The sequence below is a fragment of the Rhinolophus sinicus genome, linkage group LG07, assembly GCF_036562045.2.
Source record: "Rhinolophus sinicus isolate RSC01 linkage group LG07, ASM3656204v1, whole genome shotgun sequence".
NCBI lineage: Eukaryota > Metazoa > Chordata > Mammalia > Chiroptera > Rhinolophidae > Rhinolophus > Rhinolophus sinicus.
In genome coordinates this window covers 31,838,136-31,860,217 of record NC_133757.1, presented here as the reverse complement: position 1 = coordinate 31,860,217, position 22,082 = coordinate 31,838,136, and the positions used below count along the sequence as shown (strand labels likewise).

The window sequence follows — 22,082 nt, the reverse complement described above, 5'->3', positions numbered from 1 at the left end:
AAATCCCACTAATCAATATGTATATATATTTCATTTCTGGGGGGAGTAAGTACCCAGGACCTGAGAAAGACCAAAGCGATGTGGTCTATTTAGGCCACCTCCTGACCCTCTTAACATCAGTGCTTAGTGTGCTGAGCTTAACTACCCTGTAACGCCCAAACCATACTCAATGTCAACATTTGATGGAAAGGCAGGTGAAATGAGTAAAGGTTAAATAATTTATTAAACATCTCCTTTTTGAAAAGGAGGCTCATTCTCATATTACAAACCATAATTGAGCTTTTTCTGTCATATATTGCTAAGAACATGTGTTTTTTCTTCTCCAGCTTGTTTGTAGAAAAGCTTCCTGGCCATCGAGATTACCAGCAATGTGCAGTACCCGAAAAGCAGGACATTATGAAGGTATTGTGGGGTCGATTCTCCCTTGTGGGATCAAATGCTCCACAAGTATCCATTATTGATTCACCACCCCCCTTCCTTTCCTCCTGCATCTCATCCTCTTGAGAGCTTAAGCACAACAACTTCATTCCATTAGCCATGATGTTTCGATTTCTTCTTAGACGTTTAATCATCATTACTGAGCCATTGTGGGATATCTAATTGAAACTGGGCGGCGGAAAAAAAAAATCAAGAATGTGCTCTCACTTTATGGCATGAAGAAAGAATTATCTCACCATTCCTCCCAGACATTGAGAGAATGGTTATCTTTCCCTGTACTTGTTTGAGACAGTCATTTTGTCTGGTTTTGATCATTCCATGAAGTCCCGAACTACAAAACTATTTGAAAATCACTGTTGATTATTAAGGCATCCACAGAGTTCTAGTTATTTTCTTTCTAATAGATAATAAAGTGTCTAGGGGGTGGCCTGGAATATTCTCAGATAAGCAACATAGGTAGTTTCAAATATCTTTAGCTGAGAATATATCCTTTTAAATAACATTTAAAAATGTATTTGTCTTAAATAGTTTGAGTTGATCTTATACGAAGAAAAGTAAATAATATATACAAAGCTAATCACAGTATGAAATTTTAAATAACTCTCAAAAGATATTTTACCATATAATGGAATAAAGGCTCTCTTACCCGTTATGTCAGGCCTGAGGCTGCTTGTAAACAGAACTCAAATTTTGTCAAATGGTTATCTACATTTTTTTAAATTTCTGTACATACTTACCTGAAGGGTCATTAATTTCCATGCCTCTGTGTAGCATTTCCCCTCAATTCTGTTATTCGTTCAACTTCAGAGAGCTCTGTTTGGAAACCACAGGTCCCAGGCTGTCAACATGACTCTTTTACTCTAACTTAGAGTCAGTTTTAGTTTTACTTGTAGGAAAAAAATCACCAAAAGCATGTACATTTTCTTTGTTTATGCTTGTTGGATGGATGGATGGATGACAAAAGAGTAAGAGAACAGAAATTTTAGTGGAAGAGCCTGGCTAGAGTCAGGAGTTTTTGATTCTAGTCATAACGGGACCACTAGTTAGTTCTATGATACTAATCTCTCTAGGCCTTTGTTTGTCTCATCTCTAAAAAGGGGGAGGAAGTAAATTGGTGCTTGGAGTAGATCAGAATTACCAGCCATTAAGAATCCCTGGGAAGTTGTTTGAGATCTAACCCAAACCCTTCCCTTCTGATAAACGTGTTGATTCAGTAGATCTGGGATTAGGCCTGGGAAGGTATAGTTTTGTGAAAAGCACCTCAGTGCTTTTCATAGTCTGTCAAGCCTAGGAGTCCCTATCTATCATGTTACTGGGTATCCCTTCTAAATATGATGACATATCATATACATACTGTGGAATGTGCAGTTACAAACCCACTACCTAAAAATTGGGTACCTATCTAATCAAACTAGCCAATGGAATCAATAAAGGTCTTACAAAGGGCATAACTTTTCCCCTTCCCTACTGACAAGTTATATTTTGGAACCCTAGAAAAGAGAGATTTATTTTTCCACCATCATCTTTGGTTACTTGTGTCTTGATTTCTAATATACATACCAGCTGTTTTTTTTCTCAGCTGGTGATGTGAAAGACTTTACTGAAAATCCCACTAATCAATATGTATATATATTTTTAAAAGAAACTGAAGGAGATTGCCTTCCCAAGGACAGATGAATTGAAAAAGGACCTTTTAAAGAAATATAACGTAGAATACCAAGAATATTTGCAAAGCAAAGTAAGTTCAATCGGTACCTTTCTTTCATGACTGTTTTCTGTGCAAATATTTTTTGAATTTCATTTTCACATGAGTTTTCCAAAGGTCTATGCATTTAAATTAAAAATTAAAGATGCAGTGATGTAACACCAATAAAAAATTCATGTTGATGTCCAGGTTAAGCACTTGCACCAAAGATGTGGTATTTTTATTTCCCTACAACATCTAATAAAGTGATGCCTTAGAAAAATGGATTTCCCACAATGATTTAAATAGAGCTTTTTGACCAACTCTTGTCAATGTAACTTTGAGCCGGGTGACTGCTCTTTGCTGATGAAAGGAGGCAGTAGGAGGTAGGCGAACAGCATGTGGTTTCTGGTGCATCTAATTATGCAGCCCTTGGAAATGTGAATTCGATTCTTGAATATTACAGTCAGTATTACATGGAGATGGAATAGTAGATAACCATATGAGTGAAATGTAATTGTATCACCAAAGGGTGGTAGCTTCTGCATTCTTATCTCATAGTGAAAATGATAATGATGTCTGAGACTGAAAGACATTGAAAGGAGAAATTGACCAGTCAGTCTATAGGATATTCAAGTTCAAGTCATGAATTCTTAATGTTTACAGCATTACTATAAAGGTTGTTTTACTTTTTTTTTTTTTTGTCTAAATATGTTTTTATGTGCTCTGGAAATTGTCACCTCGACCAACTCTCACTTCCATTCACTCTCATGAACTCTGAACATGGTCACAGAACTCAACTTTCTTTGAGCATAGCCAGAAACCAGGTTTGAGTGAGGCCTTTTGGCTAAGTGACAGACGGAACGTTGAAATCAGAAGATTCCCTCAAGTGTGGGTATTGATTTGATTTGAACTATGAAAAATAAAAATGATTTGGGAAGCTCAGACAACGCAACAGCAAGGGAGAGAAAAACCCAGTTGTCTCCCTGCCACGCTCAGCAATATGTCTGGTCGTCCCATCAGGATCTCCCTGGGGGAACGGCCTGAGCAGCTAGCTGTTTCATGGTCTGCCTTTGGTGATACCAATTACTTCACAGTCCACAGTAGTAGCCCACGTATATGATATGTGGAAATCTCGGGGGAGATAGCGTGGCAGCCTTTATGCCTAGGAGAGATGAGCAGACACACGTCAAGCCCTTGCTACAGGCAGCACCAGTATTACCTGGGAGCTTGTTGGAACTGCAGAATCTCAGGCCCCACCCCAAACCTGCTGAATCAGAATCTGCCCTCCAAGACCCAGGGAGATTTGTGTGCTTATCCAAGTGCTGCTATAAACCTTGCCCCCTTCCCCCACTACCTTACCGTAGCTCCCCAAATCTAGTATTCATCAAAATCATTTGGGGAGCTTATTAAAATTCTGAATTTTCTCACCTACTAATGCTTGGATGTTTTTGTTAAGACTGGGGAGCTTGGGAATCTTCATTTTTAACAAAATTCCTGGTTGGTTCTGCTGTTGGTGATTGGACCACATTTTGAGAACTGTTTCTTAGTGATCCTCCTTCTCCATAAAGTTCCAGCAGTATGAGTTCTAGAGTCAAATGAAAAGGATTCTAGGGCAGCACTGTCCAATGGAACTTTCTGTGATGACGGAAATGTGCTGTGTGGCGGTCCTCTCTGGTATGGGAGCCAGGAGCCACATGGTACTTAAAATGAAGCTAGCAGGACTGAGGAACTGAATTTCTAATTATTTAATTTGAATATATTTAAATGTAAATAGCCACATATGGCTGGTGGCTACTATATTGAACCGTGCAGTCTAGGATGATACAACTATTTCTGAGATATTTTGTTCCATGTGGTTTGGCCGGTCAGGCTGAGCAGACCAGCCTGACCTTGATTTTCTAATATTTAAAAGCGCAGGGGGATAGAGGGAACATGATTGTCATGGCCTGTCTCTGGTACACTATGAGTGGATTTAGAACTGCTGCCTGCATCAGATGAAGGCGTTTTTACCGTGATGTTATATATGTTCCTCACTGTCCCCTGAGTGTCCCCGGGGGCAGATTGGGTATCTGGCTGTGTCTCTCTGTCTGCTAGAAGATTGAGTGTCTAATCCCAGTTGGATGTTTGTGCCTTGGAAACTAACCTTTTATTTTGACAACCACATTTTTTTAGAACAAATATAAAGCCGAAATTCTCAAAAAACTGGAGCATCAGAGATTGATAGAGGCAGAAAGGAAGCGGATCGCTCAGATGCGCCAACAGCAGCTAGAAACAGAGCAGTTTCTGTTTTTTGAAGATCAGCTCAAGAAGCAAGAATTAGCCCGAGGTCAGATGCGAAGCCAGGAAACCCCAGCGCTGTCTGAGCAGATTGATGGGAGTGCTTTGTCCTGCCTTTCCACTCACCAGAACAATTCCTTGCTGAATGTATTTGCCGATCAACCTAGTAAAAGTGATGCTACTAATTATGCTAGTCACTCTCCTCCCGTGAACAGGGCCTTAAAGCCAGCTGCTACCCTAAGTGCTGTTCAGAGTAAGTGTGTGACCGTGCCCCTGCAAGACGTTGACTCTCTTCTAATGGAACCATATTTCTGGAACATCTGGGAGGGTTCTCCTCATTTCATAATCAGTTGTGGTAGGCCCTCCTCCGTGATGTGTACATGTAGACAGAATGCACCTTCCAGTGTCTTATGGTTTTTACTATATGTCCCTTAGAATTCAGACAACATCATGTGTCCCCCGAGAGAGCAGAGATTCTATAATAAATGGGACTATATTAGGTCGTGGTACAGAGATTTTAAGTGAGAAGAATTCCAAGCATTTTTTTCCTTTCATGTTATTTTAATTGAGAAACACATGGATCTTAAAGGTAAACACTTACGCCAGCGAGGAAAAAAGATGTTGAGAAACTTGTTTGTCCAGAACTTGCTCAGCAATTTGAATTTAAAGGGTTATCCTTTCCCCAGGCCAGGAGGATCTTGTACACTTGGGTAGTTAACCTCCAAATGGATTCCTTACTTTTGCCAACAGTTAGTGCTGTTTGCTACTGTCATCAGTGCTGGCAAGTTTTCAAAGTCAAATGGGGAATTCTTCCCAGCAGACACTGTCAGATGGAGTTTGTGTTTCCGTTTATGTTAAAAGACTTATGATAAGCAACCATTTTATAAATTTACTGCTAATTATTGCTGAAAACATTATCCTTTTATTTATTACCAACTTTCATAAAGAAAGACATAAGTAATATATGGGAAACACAACAAAGAATATTCATCCCGTGTCTTATAGGATATGAGATATGTTTTTTGCAGCCTATGCACTTAATAGTATATTTGCGTTGTGCCAAAAGAAAACTCACACATACCTGGAAATCGTTCATCTAGGGCATGAAGATATGAAAGTGCTGGCATTTGGCCACTTGTTTATAAAGTAATTTATATGCAAAAGGTAATTTTACCTTTCTCCTAGTCAATATTTACTTTTAAGAATATTAAACTAACTCACATGTGGAAAATAGAGCACCGGATAATTTCATTTTTGATATTTGTGTTTACTTATAGTTGCTTGCCAAGAACAGTTTTGAAGGATGGAATGTAAATTTGTGTTTTAGCTGCTGCTTCCTTTTCTGTTTCTTAGATTTAGTGGTTGAAGGACTGCGATGTGTAGCTTTATCGAGAGATCTTTGCCACAAATTTCTGCTTCTGGCAGAATCGAATACAGTGAGAGGAATAGAAACCTGTGGAATACTCTGTGGAAAACTGGTATGGTCTTTGTTTTATGTCTCTCTGCACAGGATACTTTCAAAAGTAATGACACTCTTGTGCTAAGCAGAACAGAATAAAAGCATCCTGAAAGTTGTAAATACTATGAAATTAAATAGGCGTAGATTGACTTCATAAAACTATTGTCATTATTCATGGAATTATCTTTCTAGAAAATGTATCATAAAATTTTGGGGATACTATAAATGAGTGTTGTGAAGAATTAATCAAAGTGTAAATTAAATTTTTGTTGAGAAAAATGGTAGATTACAGGTCTTCAGATTTCCAAAGCCATCTAGTTTCCTAAATCAAATTTTTGTTGCAATTGTTAGTTTCACATACATTCATTAATTAACTGTACTTGCTTTTATCTGTGGCAGGTATCATTTTGCCACCCTTTTTCAGGCACACGTGGAATAAAATTAGGGTTTTGTTGTTTTCTTTAAGACTATAGTTTCAACAAACTGAAAACTTGCATATATAGACCATATTTAAGTATGGAAGATTTGTTTTTAACAATTTTTATTGAGGCACAGTGTGTTTTTCCAGGACCCATCAGCTCCAAGTCAAGTCATCCTTCAATCTAGTTGTGGCAGGAGTAGCTCAGCTCTGTCTAGTCGCCATTTTCTTTTTTTTCTTCTAGCTTTATTGAGATATAATTGACGTATAACATTGTGCAAGTTGAAGATGCACAGCATTGAGACATTTGTATATTGCAAAAATTACCACCATAGTGTTAGTTGATACCTTTATCATGCCACATAATTACCATTTATTTATTTATTTATTTTTATTAGTTTCAGGTGCACAAAACAAAGTAATAGTTAGACGTTTATCATTTATATCCCTCACACTGTGTCAACCCCCCTTCTGCCATCCACTATCCCTCTGACATCACACACAGCCAATACATTTCCACTGTCTCTATTCCTAATGCTGTACTCTATTTCTTGTAAGTATATACACACATATATATATATTTGTAGTTGACATTCATTATTGTTCAGCTTCAGCTTCAGGTGTACAGTGCAGTGATCCGGCATCTACATCTTTCCTGAGGTGGTCTCCCTAACAAGACAAATACCATATGATCTCACTTATATGTGGAATCTAAAGAAAAGAATAAGTGAATGAACTAATCAGAAATAGTTTTGGAGACATAGAGGAAAAACTGAGGGTTGCTAGATGGGAGGGGGGTGGGGATAAGGGGGAAAGTGAGGGGTTTAGAAAGCAGTCAGTAACCACAAGATTGCCACAGGATTATGAAAGTTAATTTGGGGAATGTAATCAATAATGTTGTAAAGATTTTGTAGTATATCCGATAGTCACCATTTTCAATCTTAGTTGCAGAGGGTGCAGCCCACCACCCCATGTGGGAATCAAACCAGCAACCCTGTTGTTAAGAGCTCGCGTTCTAACCAACTGAGCCATCCAGCCACCCCTTAAGTATGGAAGATTTTATCAGGAATGTCTGATGAAAGACAATGCCAAAGTAGAAGGAAATAAGAGGGAAAGATGCGTTTAATTTCCCACCTGCAAGAAAGATGAATAGTTTCTTTGGAAGTTCCCTTTCATAGTCTCTTTTGGGTTTATCAGTCTATATTTCTGGGTCCATGCACATTTTCAGTACTAAACATTTAGCTTGGGAACTGTTGTTTAATTGAATATATAATGTGTTTTATTACACACACATCCTCCTGCTATATTCCAGTGTTGCATCATCATTTTTCCTGCAGGAGAGAGGAAGTACAGGTGACAAGCACAGGAGAATGACCTGCCATCTCCTCTCCAAGCTACCTTATTTATTCAGGGGACAGTGTACAATGGATGCTCCCCCCTAAGGACCATATGTTGTCCTTAGTTTCTTTCCTTCCTCCCTCCCTCCCTCCCTCCCTCCATCCCTCCCTCCCTCCCTCCCTCCCTCCCTCCCTCCCTTCCTTCCTTCCTTCCTTCATCAGACAAACATTTACTGAGTACCTATATGTACCAGGCACTGTGCTAGGTGTTGTAGTAGCCTACCATAGCCACAGTTTTTGCTACATGACGCATACACAATGCTTGGTGATTAAATGGGGCCGGGTATGCTCAGTGGAAGTGCAGGGTACCATGGGATGTATAACTAGGAAACTAACCTTGTCTGGAGGGTCAAGAAAGGCTTCCCTGAGAAGTATGTTTACACTAGGCCTGAAGAATACATCCAGTTAAGCATGAAGGAGGAGGGTGGGATGCAGGGAAGAGTTGTAACGAAGGCTGAAGGAAGAGTGCCCAGTTTGAAAGAAAGCCCTGAGACTAGAGAGAAGCCTTAGGGCTTTTAAGCCCTAAACGAGAGTGCTGTGGAGAGATGGGCAGCTACTCACAGCACAAATATCTTTTACCTAAGGATCCTACCACCACTTCACACCCTCTTCCTTTCAACTCTTATCTTTTACCTGAGGTGGATAATTTGTTTTTCCTTTCTCTTGACCTAAGTGCAAATCCAAAAGATTACCTTAATTCGGGAAAATCCCAGGGAGTACCCCCAGTAGTAGAAAAAAGTCGTAAGTCTTGACGTAAAATTAAACACAATAAAATGAAAACAAGACCATCAACCTTCAGAAAGCTTATAAATGTCCTTCAGTAACACCATAAAATTATTTAACTAGGATCTCCCTTTCCAAATAAGCCTGCTGTTATTTTGTTCTGATTTTTCCATTACAGATGTAAAATATCAACACATTATTTGTTAACTAAACTTCCATGGGGCCAGCCTGGGATGCTAAATTCCTATTTATGGTATGTTTCCTATCGTGAAAATGAGTTTCAAGCTCCAAACAACTGACTCAACATTTTGATGACTAATCCATTTTCCAGTTTGGGACTTTGTTTATTAAATGCAATGGGAGTGGGAGGGTGGTGATGCAAGAGATGGGACACTCTAGTTTTGGACGAAAACATTGCACTTCCTATTTAGGTTTTTTTCCCTGTCAAATGCTTGTTTCCCCCTCCGTCAGTAGATTTTATTCTTTTTGCTAATTGTTTTTTTTAGACACATAATGAATTTACTATTACCCACGTAATCGTGCCAAAACAGTCTGCAGGACCAGACTATTGCGACGTGGAGAATGTGGAAGAATTATTCAGGGTTCAAGATCAACATGATCTCCTCACTCTGGGATGGATCCATGTACGTTTGACCTTTTGGGTCTCAGTTTACTTTGTGTGTGTGTGTGTGTGTGTGTGTGTGTGTGTGTGTGGTGTGCTGTTTTCTTCCTTGAGGAAGTTCAGCGTAATTTAAATCGTTTCTTACTTTTCAATTTCTTCACATGTAATAAATCTCATCGTAGTAAAGCATTTTCTTCAGTGTTAGGCCGTGTCTAAATCCATCAAATCTGAATTTGGAGAGGGAAATATTACATTTTTTTACCCTATAAAAGTAAAAGAGGGAGTGACATCTAGAAATTAGTGACTCGTTTTGATGATTTTACATAGTGTAATGGAGGCCTAGTCAGATTTTTAACTAATTTGACTAGACAATTATTAATGTTCTCCTTCCCTTTGCCATGGGGCTAAGCGAGATTATTTTAAGAAAATTTTGGAAAACTTTTCTTTTAAACAGGTGTTTGTACATATCAAACAGGGGCCATACACTCCACTGCACCTCCCCTACAGACCAGGGATGTATAAACTTTATAAACAGCCACAGAATAGGACCAAAAGGATGGGGCCAAAACTATTCAGTTCTGACATCCACCAGGCCATCATAGAAGCAAGAAAGGGCTTAGGAATTAAAAGACATGATATTAAATCGCAGCTCTGCTAAGAATTCACTATAGGAGTGCTGGCAAGTTATTTAAGCAATCGGAGCATCAGCTGTACCATCCATAAAACAGGGATCATAATAATTGACTTCAGGCAATGGCGAGTGTTAAATGAGATAATGTCAGTGAATTTCTTAGCACATTTTTCTAGGGACTCAGAAATTTGTGGCTGTTGGTTTTGGTGATAATACTCAATTTTTCCTATCCTTGGTTTAATCTATCTGGGGGACATTTTTCCATTCAGTCTCACACATCTGGGCCTGGTGTAGGGACAAGTCATCCCACTGTCATGGGATGCTGGCCAAGATATCCAGGATACATTGTGGGGACCTTCAAGAACCCCGGATGAATGATAAGTGACCTTTTTTTTATTTTACTTGCTTTATCGAGAAGTACTGGGTAAGGGCAGGACACATCCCCACATTCACACACACACACACACACACACACACACACACACACACACTCACTCACCAAGCATTTGGTGTGAGGGTGGAAGAGACTGAACTCCCAGCTCCATCTGTAAATTACCATGTGCCGTTGGTCAGGACTCGTACACCTCCATGGCCAGGTTCCCTCATTGACCAGATGAGGCTAATGCAAGCCTTCTCTCCCTCACGAGCTTTGTGTGAGCTGTAAACAAGATACCAGGTTTGAAAGCCTTTTGAAAATTATGAACTGCCTCTCACATACAAGAAATTATTTATAAGGAAGAGTTTGCAAGCTTTTCCATCTCTCTCTCTCTATTTGTTTTACTTAACAGTAAGTAATGTGCCTCACTGTTTGCTTAGAGGTTGCTGAATTTTAAAGGCATAATTTAGTTTAACCTGATTTTCTGTAATAATGCATTTTAAAGCAAAAAAAGAAATTTTAGCAAGGGAATTGTAACATAAACTTAGATAGAATGACAGTCCATTAAATTCACTTACGTCAAAAAGTCAATGTTAGTTTAAAGGTTTTCCCTTATGACCTGTATATATAATGTGTGCAATAATGACATTAAGTCATTTAAATAATGACTTTGGCATAATTCTAGAATTCCAGGGTTTTACTTTTTGTTTATTTCACCATATCAAATTGTTGTGGTTCAATGATACCATTAAAATGTTACATGTCTAAACTTCAGTGGTTGTAATGACTTGTGACGATTTTTACTGACATAGTAAGAGCAGCAAATTCCAGAGCTATTATTTTTTAGATATAAATCAGTCACAGAAAAGACAGCCTCAAACAGAAACAGACAGATCCAGATTTGAGTTTAAACTACCAGCTTAACTAGCTCTATGACTCTTAGCTCAGTTTCCTCATCTGCAAAGTGGGTATAATAATAGTGGGGATGAGATAATAATTATCTCATCTTGTTGTTGTAAGAATTAAATGAGATAATTCATGGGAAGTGATTAGTTCAGTGCCTGACACATGATTTAGTTGCTATAAATGACATCTGCTAAAATCATCATCAGCAGCAGCAGCAGCATCTCTATTTCCTTAGAGGAGGTTGGGGGGAAAGCACCATTCTCCCATGGGAGAGTTGCCCTCCTGGACTAGAAGTGATTCCTTTTGGCAGAAATGAAGGGCTCAGAATGTCTTGTGGTGTGTATTCCGTCTGGAAAGACATTGATGGGCTGAGTGATTTGTCTGTTTCACAGTCCGCTTGCAGCATCCACAGCACTAGAGTTCCTTTGGACACTCCTTATTTTCTCACCACAACATAGAAGGCTCTATGTACTAAGAGACAGTTTCCACTGAATCAGATAACAGGCAATCAGACCCTCCCACTCATGCCTTCACTGAAGGTTTGGGTTCTAAAGATTAGGATACTTTCCATTCCTCAGTTGATCTACATCTTTGTAGACCAAGAGTTATGTTTTCCTTGCAGGGCACTTATCTTTCTGTAAATAGACAATAACAGATTTTATCTTATTCTAGTAAATAAAGTAGAAAGGAGTTTTAAAATCTTACATTTCTTCAACAAACCATGGTTGTATGTAAAGGTGTGAAGCTATTTCTATGGGCTTGTGGCCTTTAATTAATAATAACGACACAAAAATAACAACAATAAGAGCAACTAATGGTTTTGATCTTAGTATGTGCTAAGCACTGTTCTAAGAATTTTATATTTTCGTAATAATCCCATGAAGAAATAATTATCCCTATTTTACATTTGATGAAATGGGCATGAGTAGGTTAGGGAATCTTCACAGTGTCATAAAGCTAGTGAGTGATGGAGGTAGGACCCAGACAGAACATGCCCGGGACCTTGGCTTCATGATTTAAATGGTCACGTTCCTTGTTCAAGGATAATCAGAGTTGACTGAGTTTTAAAATCATGGGTGCATGTATTCTTCATACGCAGGTATGAGCCTCTGTTGAGTCTCTCATAAACACAAGTTTGTATATAGCCCAAAACCTGGAAGATAATTCTTTTAATTTATAATCTCCTCTCCCTGCTCATCATGTGGGCATTTACCTGTCATGCAAGATGAGTCCCAAACACCTTCAACAACTTGGAGACTTTGATTCTCTCATTTGTAGGGGATGGTGATCCACAAAAAGATACACAGCCCCTTGTGGTAAATTTAGTGAAAACTTTCCTTTTTGACCATAGTTTTGTATAAAGAATCTCTGGGTTTCTAGTCCCAGCTCTGCTCCTGACCCGCTATGTGGCAAGTTACTTAAAGGAGCCTGAGGATCCTTATAGGTAAAATTGAGGTAATAATATAAATATGTCCTAGAGGAGGTGTGATGATTAAATGGGGATCTAATTAAAGCCTCTGGCAAATTGATTTCCAGCAGAAAGGACATGAACACTCCCAAGAACCTCTTCTCAAAGTCGTCCTTACTCCAAAGATGCAAAGAGAGAAGGAGTTTTTTAGCAAGAGATTTTTAAAAATCCGTATTTGATTAATGATGGTAAAAAAAAAAAAAAAAAGGAAACGGAAAAGCAAATAACTAGTTTTCTCTTAGAGTGGGCTGTGGCCTTGGCTAAGACTCAGCTACCCCAATAAGATTGTTCTCTTTTCTTTTTATAGACCCATCCAACCCAAACTGCGTTCTTATCCAGTGTTGATCTTCACACGCACTGTTCCTATCAGCTCATGTTGCCAGAGGCCATTGCCATTGTATGTTCACCAAAGCATAAAGAGTAAGTGTAACTTGAGGGGACTCAAGTAGGGCTTGGTCTGGGGCATCTGGGTTCAAGGGTGTGCACACACCGGGTTGTGGCCCTCAGGCGGGCACACCATGCCCTTGGGAAAAAGAGATTGTGACAGCCGGCTCCCGGGTGCCTGTAGCTCTTCTGGCTTGCTTTTTAAGGCCCATTGGGTGGTAGAATAATTGGTTCCCTTTTTTCAGTTAGCATGACCTTGAAGTGGATGAACTGGACATTATTCTAGTTTGCCATTTGAGGTTTTAGTTCTACTGTATTATTTCCTGTTGTAGGAAAATTTCCAACCTTAGCATAATTACCTCCAAAACCTTTCTAGGTTTGGGAGACAATGATTGTTGTGGAGGGATTAGAAGCAGAGGAGTCAGATAAACGTATGTAGGAATCCCGTCTCTACCCTCAAGTGGTGCGTTTAGCAGGATACCTAACCACAAGACGCTCAGCCTCTTCAATCCCACGAATTGATATGAGGATGACACTCGATGATAGTCTTTGTAAAGGGCTTAACATGGTACCTGGCACTGCAGCCAGCGCTCCATAAATTCTTGCTGTTGCTCTCATCACTATTAGCATTATTAGAAAAATCAGAAATATCTGCCACCTGTAATTTCCTCCATGGGACCTCAGCGTCTCCTCTGTGGTCTCACACAGCAGTTCAGCTGCCTCTTTCCCGTTACGGTCCTGCAGGTGCTTGGGACAGCACTGGCCCCTTCAGTGTTTCTCTCCTCTAGGCCAGTCATCACAAGATAGGTTTAGAAAGTCACCGCAGAGTTCCTAGTTTATGGTTAAGGAATATGTATGCTTGTGCCATTCAGATAAAGCATCTGGAAAACCCAAAGGATCCTTAATTTCGTACTTTTATTTCACCCTGAAACAGCACTGGCATCTTCAGACTCACCAATGCTGGCATGCTAGAGGTCTCCACTTGTAAAAAGAAGGGCTTTCATCCACACACCAAGGACCCCAGGCTGTTCAGTGTGAGTAGACAGTGTTGGTTATTTTTCACAGATACGTTTTTCATCTCTTCTTTTTTTTTTTAAATCAGTATAATATGGGATAAAACATTGTACTGCTTAGTTTGGAGTTTTCTTATCCATAAAATTAATCAATCTTTGTAATTCTGATTTCTTCTCATTATTGGTTTATTTACAAGGGAATACCAGTATTTCTATAGGAGAGTTGATTGTGCCTTAAGTTACCTTTCCATGTATGTATCTTGATGATATTTAAATACAGTTTTCTTCAGACTCCAAGTAAGCAAACAATTATTAAAGAAAATGATATTAAATAGCTCAGGAATGATTTCTACTTGATGTGGCCACATTAATTTTTCATAGCGGTTTAATGAAAACTATAATCAGACTTCTTGATTAGCTTTGTATAGCCCCAAAGAAACATTATTTAACTACATTTTTTTCTTTCTAACTACTTTCTGGTGGTTCTTTGTCTGTAACATGTGAGAAAGATTATTTTGAAGTTAGTATTTATTTCAAATGAAAATTACTTGGCAACCTCTGTAAATATTTTCTTGTTGTTGAAAATGAATAAACATGATCATATTTGTTGTGATTAGAAGTATTTTCAAAATTAGGTACATTTCTAAATTAGCTAATTCATATTCCCTCTCTAAAGAGAATAATGTGAAGCATTGCGATGTAAAGCCAATTTTTTCTTTCCTAGATATGCAAACATGTGTTGGTAAAAGACATAAAAATAACCGTGCTGGATCTGAGGTGATATGTTCCGAAGATTAGCACCATCAACACCAGATACCTACTTATGGACACGTGGTTGCTGGATTTTCTTAAAATGTTTCCAGAAATGACTGATATTTTATATTTATACATTTTAGATCAGAAAGTTTGATATTTATTGCTCTTGCACATTTTGAAGTTTTCTTTTTGGGTTGTTCTGTCTCAAGAGTGGTCACACTGGTGTTAAATCAATACCTATTAATGTACCCAGATACTATGACCAGATAATAAATTGTGCTGCAAACAGTAACATGACCAGTATTTATAGAGGCCTCTGCATATGTTTTCAGAGCTTTAGATGTTTTGCTGTCTTTATTTCTTATTCCTATAAAATGTAATTCCAAACAAGAAATTCTGAGCACGAGGTGCTCTCCAAGAAGGCCATCTGTTTCTTCAGCCTGTTCCTATGGTAGAAGATGAGCAGTTTCCATATGTGAGAAGAAACATAGCTGCAGATGGCAGAGCCAGTCCTGTGTTTTCAATGTCATCATGTCCCAGGCTCAGAGATTGTGTCTGCAGTAAATCTTAGTTTAGGATGCCAGAATATCTACTCAGGGATCAGGTGTCAGAGGGTTTGGGTAGCAGACAATTCATTAACTTTATTGAGAGGACTAAAAGTAGAGATGCATGGGAGAAGAATTAAAAAAAAAAAAAAAGACTCAGATAAAAGTGTAAAGCCTGTTAGTCAACAGAGGTGACAGGGAAGATAAATGGGGCATAGGAAATAACTGGTAATTCTCAGCCAAAAAGGAAAAATAAGAAAATAATTTGGAAAGAGCACTTGTAACTTAAAGTATCTATATATATCGTGTTTCCCTGAAAATAAGACCTAGCTGGACCATTAGCTCTAATGTGTCTTTTGGAGCAAAAATTAATATAAGACCCAGCCTTGTCTTATATAATATAATATTTTACTATAAGACCGGGTCTTATATAATATAAGACAAGACCGGTCTTATATTATAGTAAAATAAGACTGGGTCTTATATTAACTTTTGCTCCAAAAGACGCTTTAGAGCTGATGGTCCAGCTAGGTCTTATTTTTCGGGGAAACATGGTAAATCAATGCACAGGGAATAGCAAGAAAATTGCATTCAAACTGGGGCAACATAAATACAATGTTATGGTATTACTAAGGGCTTAGAGTGGGATTTGTGACTGTACTCAGATAATAAAAGTATTTGCCTGGATCAAAAGATATGGATTAAATAAACGGAGTGGAAGATTTACGTGCTATGTTGGCAAGTTGAATTGGTAGGAACAATCTGAGGGTGGAAACACTGTAGAGAAAATTTACCTGCAAATATAAGGAGGGAAGGATGAAGTGATATTGTTGAAGGAGCAAAGTCCAGCCATTGCGGCTGAAAGGAGATAGATACTTTCTTCTGAGAACCTACAGAAGACTGACAGTGATGACACTCTGAACTATCCCATGAACAAGTGAACATCATTTTTAGCTAAAAGCAGATCATGATAAACCCTGGGTTTGCTTAACTGATTGTTTAATTTCTCTGTAGAGGATTTAAATGTTAACCAAAAAGGAAATACAAATGGATGTTGCATTGACAGAAACATTGGAGAAAAATGAATACATTGAGAGATATCTATAAAGGGATTGTTTTGGGAATACAACATTCCCAACGACCCTATGGGGGTAACTTAAAAGGGACTAATGAGTGATGCATATAGAGAAGTCCTTAAGAAATCAAATACATGCTATGGCACCCTAGCAGTCCCAGTGAGGTGAGCACAGAAAGGCAACAGAGAAACCAGCCTGGCAACCCAACGAACTCATTGTTACGCCTGGGTTTCAAAGGAGCCTGTGTGAAAGCTGGAATGCTCGAATGAAGCCCAAGAACAATTCTGAAAGTGATAGATAAAAATTGGCAGCTAGAAAAACAACACAGGATAACAAAACTAGAACAATTTAGTAACAAGTTTCATGTCCTATATTCAAGGGAGAACAATCTATGGATTGGGGGAGTACAGTGCCTCACAGTGGGGGAGCTCTACGCAGGGTGAGGGCGAGTTTATGGAGCTTTAGAAGAGGCAACCCAGAAACAGGGCATGATTGGCAAGGAGGTTGGGGATTTCCTTATAAGGCCGGCAGGTCCTATTTTTTAGAGTAAGGTGAGCCAACTAACGCTGAGTTGGATGACTGTGATTGGGGTAGGTTTGGTTTCCTTGACAGGTGTTTTCCTGTAAGTGCAGACTGACTTAGGTTTAGATTTGTGATATGGCCACTTGGGTCAGCCTCCATTTGTGGGTCCTGACATATGAATTAACTTTATCAGAATTAACATAGCTTCTCTGGGAACAATTTATGCCACACAGTTCTATTTCATTAATAAGTAGGAGTATGATTCTACAGATCAGGAAGGGGTGCAGATGTGCACAAAAGCAGGACAGCAGAGTCTTTTGTTCTACAGTCAGAGCACTTGGGTTCGAGTTCTAACCCTGCCATGTACAAGACAATGCTTTATGACAGTGTGAAAACCAGAATGCAAGAAGCTAATAGGCAGGGCAGCTTCTGGGATATGGGCCAACCATGTAGCCCACCTTTCCTAGTTTTAAGTGTCCCGCTTACTGGGGTATTTGCTCTGTCTCACTTTGCCCTTGTTTCTAGCTCTTATGCAAGGTAAGCCCCTGTGATACTGTGATTTATAAGAAAAATGTATTTGGTCATTCAGATGACCAAAATATATTTCTCATATATAATTGGTCTTCCTCCACAGTTCCTGGCTCTTAGCTCCCAAAACCCTTAGAATTTTCTGAGCTTATATGAGTGATGGGAGTATCTTTAGTCATAATATTTGGTTTCTTTGTCCTCAGTTCCTGAAAATATTTCAGAGTGATAAAGGTGAAATGGGTATTTTTTAATTCATGACAAGCCCCTTTCCACCACAACTGGATTTATGTTAGTAAGGTGACTTTTGGAAATCACCTAAGCCTGGGGCTGGTTGCCAGGGGAACCAACCATGTGATTAGAGAGTTGGAACTTGCAGTTTCCACCCCCTGATTTCCTGGGATGGGGAGAAAAGCTAGAGGTTGATTTGATCACCAATGACCAATGATTTAGTCAATCACACCTATGTAATGAAACTTTCATAAAAACCTAAAAAGAGGGGAGTTCAGAGAGCTTCTGATTGGTGAACCAGACTGTTTTCACATGCTACCGGGCCCCAAACTCCATAAGGACAAAAGTTCTTTTGTTCGGGACCTCACACTATGTATCTCTTCCATGTGGTTGTTGATTCATATCCTTTAATATCCTTTGCAATAAACTGTTAATCTAATGAGTAAACTGGTTTTCTGAGTCTTGTGAGCTGCTCTAGCAAATTAATCGATCCCAAGAAGGGGTCGTGGGAATCTGATTTATAGCCAGTCGGTCAGAAGCATAGGTAACAACCTGGACTTGCAGTAGCCATCTCAAGTGGGGTGGTGGGGACAGTCTTGTGGGACTGAGCCCTTAACCTGTGGGATCTGACACTGTCTCCGGGTAGATAGTGTCAGAATTGAGTTGAATTGTAGGACATCCAGCTGGTGTCCAAGAATTGCTTGGTGGTGTGGGAAAACCCCATACACGTTGGAATTGGGGGGCAGAATCCTTTACACCTGTCTTTGAATTCTCAGCATTCTCTTGATTACTCAGAACATTTGTGGAGGGGGGAACTTTCTATTGCAATATAATTTTAAATGTGTAGAAAAGTTGACAGAATTGTATAAATAACTATCCTTTACCCCATTCTCAGATCATCAGGTCACCCACTATATACATGTTGCTCCATTTACTTTACCATTTCCTCTCTGTCTATCTCTCTATCTATCTATCTATCTATCTATCTATCTATCTATCTATACACACACACACATATGTACAGATAGATAACTATATATGTATATATATACATACATATATATATATACACACACATATATATATATAACTTTTTTTTTTAATTTCTTTTTTCCCCCAAAACCATTTGAATAAGGTGGCTGGATATATTGGGTGTTTCTTTACCACTAAATACTTCAGTGTATATTTTCTAAGAAAAAATGATTGAACCGCAGTAAAATGATCAAAATCAATAATTTAATATTAATACAATACTATTATCTAATCCATAATCCTTACATAATTGTCATTATTTCTCCCAATAATGTCCTTTGTTGCTTTTTTCTTTCTGGCCAGAGTCCAATCTAGAATCATACATCACATTTAGTTGTCATATTCCTTTCATCTTCTTTCATCTGGAACAGTTCCTCAGCTTTTCTTTCTTTTTTCTTTTACTTTTTTTTTTTAGTGTGACATTTCTAAAGAGTAAAGGACATTTATTTTGTAGAATGATTGTTAATTTATGGTCGGCTCATGTTAGTTCATAAATAGATTGTAGTTATACAGCTGTGGCAGAAATACCACAGAGGTAATGTATCCTTCTCAATACATCATATAAGGGCCACATAATGTTGGTTTGTCCCAATTTGGGTCGTGTTAACTTAGATTATTGGTGAAAGTGGAGTCACCAGATTTCTCTTGTATAAAGTTACTATTCCCCTTTGTAATTAATAAGTAATTTGTGGGGAAATACTTTGAGAATATGTAAATATTCTTCAGGACACTGGAGACTGGTTCACCAGGCAAACCCTTATCTCAGCAGGTATTTTTCCCAGGCACCTCAGGAATTCCTGAGTTGGGTGGCTGTCCTTTTCCTTGATCAACAGTCCCTGATCATCTCTCAGTCTCCCTACTCATCCTTCAGGGTCTTACCTAAGTCTAGCCCACCTTTCTTATTTCTTTCCAACGTTTGAATTTCCTTCTCCTTCCGTTTTTTTCCTGGATCTCCAGTTTTTTCCTTGACAGGGTCAAGCTAATCCCATCTAACCTTCACTCTTCCCTATGTCTTCCATGCCAACCAGTTTTTTCTCAGACTTTGCTTTGTTCCTGGCATTATATCTAAGTTGCCTAAACAACCTTGTTTGCATGTACCAGCATCCACTTTTTAGCTCAAGGATACCTGCAGTCCAAGGAGGGGTATTCCCTATAATCTGTGCATGGATGAGGTAACATTCCTCCCCCACTTATCTATTCCCTGATACTGGTATCTTGTCATGCAGATTGTGCTCCAGTTCTCATTCATGAAGAGCCTACTATGGGCAGCTCAGTTATTTGTTTCTGCCTTATGACAACTTGTTAGCTTGGAAAGTTCAGATCTCAGGTTCTGGATGTAGAGCTCGGCTTGCCTTATGCATGAGGACTTGAGTCTACAGCTACCACCAGCTACAGGCAGATTAACTCTGCAAGGCTGGCTCCACAGGTAACGCACTCTTCCCTGAGCGTTGCTGTCCTCAACTTCTTAGCCTCTGAAGGACACCATGATATTCTGACATACTTGATCAAAGGAAAAGGTTATTTCATTTATCCAAGTAAAAATGACTGTTAGAACTAGGGATAGTTGAGAAATGAATGAGGTCCTCATAATATAAATTGAAGATATAGTAGTAGACCAAGAGGATGCAAAATAAGAGGAATCTGATGAAAAAACTAAGGCTATTAAATTGTTCCTAGAGATAGGCTGGGTTGAAAGCCAAGAACATTTAGTTTCTTAGATTTCTGGAAAGAACAGAAAAAGCAGCTATGAGTATGCAAAGCAGATTATATGCCTTCTGAATAGCAAATTAGAAGAGAACCCATTTTTTACTAAAAGGATAATATACTGTATCCACTAAAGCCTGGGGCATTATTGGCATTTTCATTTCCTTTCAAGGAGAAGCAAAATCTTAGGCCTGAGGTGAATTTTGAAAAGTCATTCGTGAAGGGGATGTGGTTTTTTTACCGACAAGTACAAAGCTAATTAACCAGACTTCCCCTTCCCACAAGGACCTTGTCACAGAACTAAAGGATTCTGGGAAGCAGCAAACGAGTGCCATGCCCTTGCCTGGCAGAATGAGTCCCTGACCTCTGTGTCTGAAAGAAGAACCATCATAAATGTGGTCACACCACTGAGGGATGGGCTGGCCAGGAGGTAGAACCCATGTGAACCACCCTGGAAGTCCAGGGTGTGTATCCATGTGTGAGTGTGTGCATGTGTGCAAGTGGGTGTGTGCATAGAGTGTGTGCATGTGTGTGACGGGGTGAGTGCATGACCACCATGTTCCTTGGAGGAGCTTCCTTTGGAAGATCTCATTCACAGTAGGCGATGCAGCTCCCTCTTTTAAGTATGAATCAATCCCAGAGCCCTGTTTGCCATTCCCTTGCCGACTAAGGGAAAGATAATTCATTTCCTTTTGGATTTGTGTTTCTGTAGAAAATGAACCAATGAAGCCTGAGATTCCTTCTGTTTTTAATGCCAGTCTGTTCTCAGTGCCTGGCACCTGAGAACCTGGTCAGGGTCTGAATTGTGTCCCCTCAGAAACTCATATCGAAGTCCTAACCCCCAGTATATCAGAATATGACTGTATTTGGAGATAGAACCTTTAAAGAAGTAATGAAGTTAAAATGAGGCCATTAGCATGGCCCCTAATCCAATACGACTGGTGTCCTTATCAGAAGAACAGATTAGGACACAGAGAGAGGGAAGGCCATGTGAAAATACAGAAAGAAGACAGTCATCTACAAGGAGAGAGGCCTCAGAAGAAACCGAACTTACCAATAACTTGATCTGTGACTTCTACCCTCCAGAACTGGGAAAAAATTAACTTCTGTTGTTTAAACCATCTAGTCCGTGGTATTTTGTTACGGCAGCCTGAGCAAACTAATACAATACTTAATAGTTACTGAGGTTGTTGTTTTCTTCTTTCTCACAGTCTGAATGGAAATGATGTTCTTCGTCTTCATGCAGAAATCATTCTCTTCTCCACAGACCTTGTTAATTATTGAAGCGCAAAGCAGGATGTTTGTGGGTTATGCCCAGCTACTGAAATTTGTTTCTGTATTTTTTTTTTTTAGTAGAATTCTGTTTGAGGAAAAATTGGCATTACATTTGAGATACAATGTCAGTTAATACTGAAACCAGTGTTGGTTCAGTATCTCCCCCTCCAATTTATTCCATGCTGCAGCCACATCAGTCACGCTGGGTGCTGTATTTATTACAGTGGTTTGGACTTAGACTGAGGTTTCTGTTGTAAAATTAGTGGCAGTGGTCCCAAAAGTGGAAAGCAGATATTTCTCTCTAGGCATGTCTTGCAGAGTTATCTAGCAAGAGAACGTATTTTGTGATGCCTGAGAAATGTCATGTATTTGGTAATGATAAAAGCAGAAAAGTGAACTTATAGCTCCTTGTTCTTAGAAGAATTTAGCTTGCTATTTATTGTGAAGATAACAGATATGCAAAGAACTCTCTGTTTCTTTAAGAAACGCATTTCCTCTTCTAGTATCTTGGCTCATCATGAGACAAGGATATGTTTTCCTTGGGTATAGCTGACAACATTATTTAGTGGTTCTTAGAGAATCGTTATAGTGATGTCAAAGGAGACTTTTTTTAATTA

At 39.0% G+C, this 22,082-nt stretch overlaps 1 protein-coding gene across 3 annotated transcripts in view; it reads left to right on the top strand.

The window, feature by feature from the left end:
- The window catches only part of STAMBPL1 (STAM binding protein like 1), a 44,444-nt gene extending 29,586 nt beyond the window's left edge, over window positions 1–14,858 (top strand). The window contains exons 5-12 of one of the 3 annotated variants that reach the window (XM_019738936.2): window positions 327–402; window positions 2,081–2,176; window positions 4,298–4,655; window positions 5,756–5,880; window positions 8,906–9,043; window positions 12,710–12,822; window positions 13,721–13,820; window positions 14,524–14,858. In XM_019738936.2, the coding sequence (XP_019594495.1) occupies window positions 327–402; window positions 2,081–2,176; window positions 4,298–4,655; window positions 5,756–5,880; window positions 8,906–9,043; window positions 12,710–12,822; window positions 13,721–13,820; window positions 14,524–14,580 (1,063 nt within the window). In that variant the 3' untranslated portion in view covers window positions 14,581–14,858. The remainder of the gene's footprint in view (window positions 1–326; window positions 403–2,080; window positions 2,177–4,297; window positions 4,656–5,755; window positions 5,881–8,905; window positions 9,044–12,709; window positions 12,823–13,720; window positions 13,821–14,523) is intronic. The other 2 variants (XM_019738963.2, XM_019738942.2) reach the window with 2 other exon arrangements.
- The last annotated feature ends 7,224 nt before the right edge of the window (window positions 14,859–22,082 follow it).